This window comes from Chrysochloris asiatica, unplaced genomic scaffold (assembly GCF_000296735.1).
Source record: "Chrysochloris asiatica unplaced genomic scaffold, ChrAsi1.0 scaffold00078, whole genome shotgun sequence".
NCBI lineage: Eukaryota > Metazoa > Chordata > Mammalia > Afrosoricida > Chrysochloridae > Chrysochloris > Chrysochloris asiatica.
The window spans coordinates 3,875,383-3,883,410 of NW_006408596.1; the positions used below are offsets into that span (position 1 = coordinate 3,875,383).

Below are 8,028 nucleotides of genomic sequence, written 5' to 3' on the forward strand. Positions count from 1 at the left end.
GCGCCACACCAGGACTCCCTAACAACAATAGCCATCCTGAAATGAGCAGGAATTCTTACACTGACAAAGCGTCCACATAACTTCCTGTGTCTGTGTTATTCCTGTTGCAGAAAAGCTGTCGTGCTGCAAGCTCAGAACCAAATGTCTCAGGCACACAAGCTCCTCCAGAAGCTGTTGGCCCACTGTCAGAAGATGAAGAACACAGAGATGGTGATCCGGTGAGTGTGCGCCTGTGTTTCTCTGGTTGCTGTGAGTGTGCGCGGGATATTTCACCACTTTCCCTCTCTGTGGTCAGCGTCCTACTCTCGGTGGCTGAGCTGTACTGGCGTTCCTCATCCCCCACCATTGCGCTGCCCGTGCTCCTACAGGCTTTGGCCCTCTCCAAGGAGTACCGGCTGCAGTCCTTGGCCTCGGAAACAGTGCTGAACCTGGCTTTCGCCCAGGTAAGGCCATCTCTATTTTCATAGCACCTGTTGGGGTTCTGGTGTGGTGCTGTAAGACTGCTAACTGAAGGTCGGCAGTACAATTCCATCACGTGCTCCTCAGAAACTCTATGCAGGATTGCCATGAATTGGAACCGACTCAGTGGCACTTAACAGCAACAACAAATTGATACTCAAAAACCAGTTAATGTATTTACTGCTTTTGGGGTTGGAGAAATGTAACAGTAAGAACTCCCTTGTAAATATTGCAGCCTGGAATCGCAGTCTCCACTGACAAACCCTATACGAGAGAACTTCACAAAGTTCATAGAAAAATGGAAGTAAAAGAAAATGGAATTTTTCCATAGACTTTTTCAAACCCCCTTGTAGGAAGTCTATGATGTTTTGAACTTGTGCACTTGCTTACCAAATTGTGTGTCTAGATACTTAGATCACAATGATTATTAGGTGGCCCAGACCTGTGTTTGTTTTAACAAGGGGATGAAGAAGGAAATGAGGAAGTCATGAGTTCATGGAAAAATGTGAAAAATCATTGTGTTGTTAAAATATATGCATATCTACCTGGCCAGACCTCAGAACTGCTGCTTGGACCTCCAGGGGTGGCACCCAGGAGTCTGGTTTCTTTACTGTGTCCCAAGGTTTTTTGTGATTTTTTTTTTTCAATTGAAATAAAATTCATAGACCATGACATTCACCATTTTAAAGTATACAATTCAGAATTGTTTTAAAATACTATTTCAGTGTTTTCAGTTATGATTTGTATAGATGTTTAGGCTCCCACTCACCATAATTGTGCAGTGACGTTGGTTACAGTCTTCACATTGCGTGAACATTTTTTCCAGTCTGGTTGTCCTGTTTCCATGTATCTAGTGTCCCTGCCCCCTTCTGGTCTCGTTTTTGTTATCAAGATCTGTTGGCTGGTCTCAGAAGTGACTTTTTAAAGGGCACAGCATTTATGGGTTCACTGTTTTTTGACCCAATCTGTTATTTAACTGCAAGGTGACCCCAGGGGTTAGTGTCCGGTCTTCAAGGAAGGATATCTCAGTGCAGTGGGAATCTTCCTGACTTACCCAGTCCAGGAGGACTGTTTTTTTTTTTTTTTTTTTAGGAATTTTACTTTCTTTCTTCCCACTGCCACCCCCAAGTCAATCATGGTACATTTATTTTGGCCCTGATGAGAGTGGTTAGTCAGTACAATTTAAATTTAAAATGTACTATTAACTTTATACTAGAAAACATCAGATAAAAAAAGAAAAAAAATAAATAAAGTGTATGCTGAACAGTGCTGGGCAATCATCACCCTAAGTAATTCCAGAATATTGTCATCTCCACTCAGAGAAATATTATGCTTTCCAACAGTCATTTCTCCTTCCTCCCTCCTCCCGGCTCTGTCTCTATGGATTTGCCTATTCTGGACATTTCATATGAATGGAATCAGACAGTGTGAGGCCTTTTGTGTGTGGCTCTTTTCCCATAACATATGTCTTCAAGGTTGGTCCATGTGGTAGCAGGTGTCAGAAGCTCATCTTGTCTGATGATGTAAACAATAAATCACTCTGGTTGTCTGGTCACCAGTTGATGGACATTAGAGTTGTTTCTACTTTTTAGTAATTACAAATTATGCTTTTATGAACATTTATGTACAAATTGTTGTTTTGTTAAAATATGCTCCTGGGTGGGAATTGTTGGTTCATATGATATTTTTAGGGGAGCATGGTAGGTCCATAGAGTAAGGACTGGATAGCTAACCATAAGGTCTGTGGCTTGAGCCAAAAGATGAAGCATTTTACTTCAGCAAAGATTTAAAAGCCTACACAGGGTGGCTGTGCGTTGGAACCAACTCAATGGCACTTAACAACAACAATAATGACGTTTTTATGTTTTAACTTTTTGAGGAACTGCCAAACTGTTTTCCACAATGGCTGCACCGTCTTATGTTCCCACCAGCAATGCATGAAGGTTCCAATTTCTCCACTTCCCTGCCAACACTTGTTAATTTCGGTCATTTTGATAGTAGCCACTCTAATGGGTGTGAAAGGAACCTTGGTGATATAGTAGTTAAAGCACTCAAGTGTTAACCAAAAGATTGGTGGTTTGAACCCACCAGCTGCTCCATAGGAGAAAGCTATGGCTGCCGGCTTCTGTAAAGGTCTGCAGTGGGGCAGTTCTGCTCTGCCCTGCCCTGTAGGCTCACTGTACGTCAGAATACACTTGATGGCAAGGGTACTGGGTAGGAATGAATGTGAAGCGATTTTTTTTTAAATGGTTCTCCGAAGAACACATATAAATGGATAAAAAGCACAGGAAAAGATACTCAGTGTCATTAGTCATTATTAAGTGCCGTGGAGTCAGTTTCTACTCACAGCGATCCTTTATAGAGTTTCCGAGGCTTTAAATTTTTTGTGGGAGCAGACAGCCTTATCTTTCTCTTGCCATTAGTCATTGTTGACTCATGGTGGTGGTGGTTACGTGCCGTGGAGTCAGTTCCAACTCACAGTGACCCTGTACAGGGTTTCCGAGGGTGTAAATCTTTATGGGAGCTGAAACCCTCATGTTTCTCCCGTGAAACAGCTGGTAGTTTTGAACTGCTAACCCTGAGGTTAGCAGCCCGATTTGTAACCACTACACTACCAAAGCATAGTGACCCTGATTATAGGGTTTCCAAGGAGCATCTGGTGAGGTTGAACCGTCAACCTTGTGGTTAAGATTGACCTTGCAGTCCTGCTCATTAACCCACAATGCTATATCAGGACTCCAAAAAGGGCATCAGCCTCCCCATCAGAAATGAAAATAGTTGTGGTTTTAATTTGCATTTCTCTCATGATTAAAAGGAAATGGTTGATGTTCAGCCATTTCAAGAGGTGGCATATGATCAAGAGCCAACAATAGTAAAGGAGGAAGTCCAAGGTGCATTGAAGGAATTGGCAAAGAACAAGGCACCAGGAATTGATGGGATAAAAATTGAAATCTTTCAAGAAAGTGAGGCGGCACAGGATGCACTCACTCATCTATGCCAAGAAATTTGGAAGACAACTCTATGGCCAACTGATTGGAAGAGATCCATATTTGTTCCCATTCCAAAGAGAGGTGACCCAACAGAATGCAGAAATCACTGGACAATCTCTTTGATATCCCATGCGAGTCAAGTTTTACTACAGGTAACACAGAAACGGCTGTAGGCATACATTAACAGAGAACTTCCAGAGGTTCAAGCCGGATTCAAAAGAGGCCATGGAACGAGGGATATCATTGCTGATGTGTGATGGATCTTGGCTGAAAGCAGAGAATATCAGAAGGATGTTTACCTGTGCTTTATTGACTACACAAAGGCTTTTGATTGTGTGGATCATGACAAGCTATGGACAATATTGTGAAGTATAAGTATGCTCATGAGGAATCTGTACCTGGACCAAGAAGCAGTTGTTCAAATAGAACATGGGAACACTGAATGTTTTAAAATTGGGAAAGGTGTGAGACAGGGTTGTATTCTTTCACCATATTTATTCAACTTGTATGCTGAGCAAATAATCTGAGAAGCTGGGTTCTATGAAGAAAAACGTGGCATCAGGATTGGAGGAAGACTCATTAACAACCTGTGATATGCAGATAATATAACCTTGATTGCTGAAAGTGAAGAGGGCTTAAAATATTTACTGATGAAGATCAAAGAGCACAGCCTTCTGTATGGATTGCGTCTCAATGTAAAGAAAACAAAAATCCTCACCACTGGACCAATAAACAACATTCTTATCAACGGAGAAAAGATTGAAGTTGTCAAGGACTTCATTCTTCTTGGATCAACTATCAACACTCATGGAAGCAGCAGTCAAGAAATCAAACGACATATTGCATTAGGCAAATCTGCTGCACAAGACCTTTTAAAACTGTTGAAGAGCAAAGATGTCAGCTTGAGGACTAGGTGCGCCTGACCCAAGCTATGGTATTTTTAATAACCTTGTATGCATGCGATAGCTAGACAGTGAATAAGGAAGATGGTAGAAGAATTGATGCTTTTGAGTTACGGTGTTGGAGGGGAATATTGAAAGTGTCATGGGCTACCAAAAGAACCAATAGATCTGTTTTGGAAGAAGTGCAGCCAGAGTGCTCCTTGGAGGCCAGGATGGCCAAACTTTGTCTCACATACTTTGGACATATTGTTAGGAGGGACCAGTCACTGGAGAAGGAAATCTTTTCATGTGCTTTATCTACCTTCTTTGAGGACATATCTATTTAGGTACTTTGCCCTTTAAAAATTTTATTTTTTATTGTGTCTTTTTGTTGTTGAGTTCTTTATACATTCTGTTGTTGAGTTCTTTATATATTCTGGATACTAGATACATTATTTGCAAATATATTCTCTCATTCTGTGGGTTTTTATTTTAAATTCGCTTTAGTGTCTTTTGTAGTCATGGTGTGGCACCGTAGTGGTAAGCACATGATTGAAATGTCAGTTTGAACCACAAGGGTGGCAGTTCAAACTCACCAGCCGCTCCTCAGAAATGCTATACAGTGTTGCTAAGAGTCAGAACCGACTCAGATGGTACTTAACAAGAACAATAGTGTCTTCTGATGAGCAAAACTTAATTTTGATAAAAAAATGTTTTGTTCTGCTGTGCATAAGGTTGCTATGAGTTGGTACCAACTTGATGGCACCTAACAACAACAACAATTAATTTTTTTCTATTGTTGCTTGTGCCCTTGGTGTCATATTTAAGAAACTGTTCATAATCCAAGATCATAAAGATTTACATCTCTGATACCTTGTAAGTGTATACTAGTTTTAGCTAGTACATTAGGTCTTTTGTCCGTTTTGATTTCATTTTGTGTATGGCATGAGGTAGAGAATCCAAAGTAATTCTTTTGCACGTGGATATCAAGGTGCCTTAGTACTGTTTCTTGAAGAATCTGTTCATTCTCCAAGAGAACCAGTCACTGATAGACAGCATAGAATTAGATGGAGTTTTTTTGTAATTCTTTCTACCACTCTCTGCCTTTCATTTCATTAATCCATTTACGTTTAAGGAATTGTTGATAAGGAAGGACCTGTGCCTGTTTGCGTTCTGTTTTCTGTAGGTCTTAGATCTTCCTTGTTTGTCAATTCCTCCATTATTGCCTTCTTTTATGTTCTAGATATCTTTTAGTGTATTATTTTGATTCCCTTGTCATTTGTTGTACTGTATACTTTTTTGTTGTTTACTATATTTGTTGTTAAGGAGCTCTGGTAGCGTAGTGGTTACGAATTGGGCTGCGAACCGCAAGGTCAGCAGTTCGAAACTACCAGCTGCTCCACAGGAGAAAGATGAAGTTTTCTGCTCCCGTAAAGATTTACAGCCTCGGAAACCCTGTTCAGGGTCGCTATGGGTCGGAACCGACTCCACGGCACTTAATAACAACAACATATTTGTTGTTAAGTGCCATTGAGTCAGTTCTGATGCAGAGTAACCTTGTATAGTGTTTCTGAGACGGTAAATTTTTATAGGAGCAGAAAGCCTCATTTTCCTCCCTTGGAGTGGCTGGTGGGTTTGAACTGCTGACCTTGTGGTTAGCGATCCATACAGTGCCACCTGCGCTCCTTTTTACTGTATACCTGAGTTATTTTCTTAGTGGCTGTCCTTCTGCTGGTGATTTTATACAACTAATTGGATTCTTGGGAATCACTAATCTCAAGGATATGGATGCTGGATCTTTGTGTAAAGACAAAAACCTTTCCATAGTGAGAATAGCCACATCCCCTTTCCTCCCCCCACAGGTGTCATAGGCCCTGTTTTCTGGGGGTGTGGTGCAGGGCCTTAGGGAGACGATCAATCAGAGATGGCTGCTCAGGGGAGGACAGTCGTCACAAAAGCCTTCCTCCTTGTGGGCAGTGGGTGCATACCTTGTGGATGTCTACGATGTTTCTTTTTCAGCTCATCCTTGGAATCCCAGAACAAGCCTTGAGTCTTCTCCACATGGCCATTGAGCCCATCTTGGCTGACGGGGCCGTCCTGGACAAAGGCCGTGCCATGTTCTTGGTGGCCAAATGCCAGGTGGCCTCCGCAGCATCCTACGACCCACCAAAGAAAGCAGAAGGTAGGCAGCCATACACATGTTGTTAGGAAGTACCACTCTAGAAAACTCATAAAATTTAGGGCCCATTAAATATGGGACAGTATTTAGGTCTGGAATTTTTACAAATGCATACATAGTAAAATCTCAGGCAGCATTTACAGTGCTCTCGCAGACATGTGTGGAAGGAGGGCAGATGGTAAATGAATGGTTATTTTAACCTGTAGAGCTGGGTTCCAGATTAGAAATGAGGACTGAAGACCATTTTAAACATCTCACCTACATGTGTAAGTTTTCTCTCCGAGAGAGTGGAACAGAAAAGTACCTAGTGCAAGGTAAAGGAAACCCAATGGCCAGTTTGCAAACCGTACATGAAGTGTTGAGTTAAATGTGTGTGGTGTTCTCTCCCCACTCTCATCAGCTCTGGAGGCCGCCATCGAGAACCTCAGTGAAGCCAAGAGTTACTTCACAAAGGTCGACTGCAAAGAGCAGATCAGAGACGTAGTGTACTTCCAGGCCAGGCTGTACCACACGCTGGGGAGGACCCAGGAGAGAAACCGCTGTGCGATGCACTTCCGGCAGTTGCACCAGGAGCTGCCCTCTCACGGGGTGCCCTTGATCAACCATCTGTAGTGAGGGCCTCGTGGACCAGGACTTACCATGCTGAGGACATGACCGTGGAGTTGTCCGGCTCTTGATCCCTGTGCTTGACTCTTGTCGATAAACTGCTCTTTGAGTAGTTTTATTTTACTGCTGAAAAGTCCATATTTGTTTTGCTCCCCCTTTTCTCTCTTCTTGTAGCAAAGAACAACAGATTTTTGTTAATAAACAGTGCTTTGGCTGAACGGTCAGTACTTAGGTGCTGTAGGCATGACTGCCATCTTTCTATTAGACACCATGCTCACGCTCCAGAACCTTGTTTGTCACCTGGCCTCAGACGACAGCTCTCTGTCTGTGGGCGGGTCTCTCCAGGGCTCTGCAGAGACTTTAAGGAGGCTCAGAGTTTCCTTTGAACCCTCTGTTTTTGCTGGACTGAATCGATGCTTGGGCTGGGCCTAAACGCCAACAGGCACACAGTCCCTGACTGGGCATTCGGAAGGAAAAGATCTTTTTATGGTTTACAAATCAGCAACGAAAAGTATATTTCCCTTACTTCCTGGGTGCTGGCTTTCTTATACCTCCTGACTGGGCATGCCTTTTCTCTATATAATGATGTGAACAAGAACTGATGATAACTTAGGAGACCCTTGGTGGCATAGATGGTTAAGCACAAGGGTATTGACTGAATGGTTGGTGATTTGAACTCACCCTGAGGTACATCAGAAGAAAGGCCTGGCAACCTGCTTCCAAAAGCTCACAGCCACAATAACCCTACGGAACAGAGTTACACTCTGCCGTGAATGGGACTGCTACGAGGTGGAATCGACTCTGCGGCAGCTGGTTTGGTTTTGTGTTTTGGATGATAACTGAAGTTTCAGAATTTATCCTAAGATGATTATCAATTAAGAAATGGTCAGAAGTTCAGTGGATCTTGGTCCTC

The 8,028-nt window shown here is 42.6% G+C and overlaps 1 protein-coding gene across 2 annotated transcripts in view; it reads left to right on the plus strand.

The window, feature by feature from the left end:
• Positions 1-7,131, plus strand: part of ANAPC5 (anaphase promoting complex subunit 5) — a 60,114-nt gene extending 52,983 nt beyond the window's left edge. For both annotated transcript variants that reach the window (XM_006865403.1, XM_006865404.1), the window contains exons 14-17: positions 111-218; positions 296-443; positions 6,350-6,512; positions 6,910-7,131. In XM_006865403.1, coding sequence (XP_006865465.1) covers positions 111-218; positions 296-443; positions 6,350-6,512; positions 6,910-7,121 — 631 coding nt within the window. In that variant the 3' untranslated portion in view covers positions 7,122-7,131. The remainder of the gene's footprint in view (positions 1-110; positions 219-295; positions 444-6,349; positions 6,513-6,909) is intronic.
• Positions 7,132-8,028: the final 897 nt, after the last annotated feature.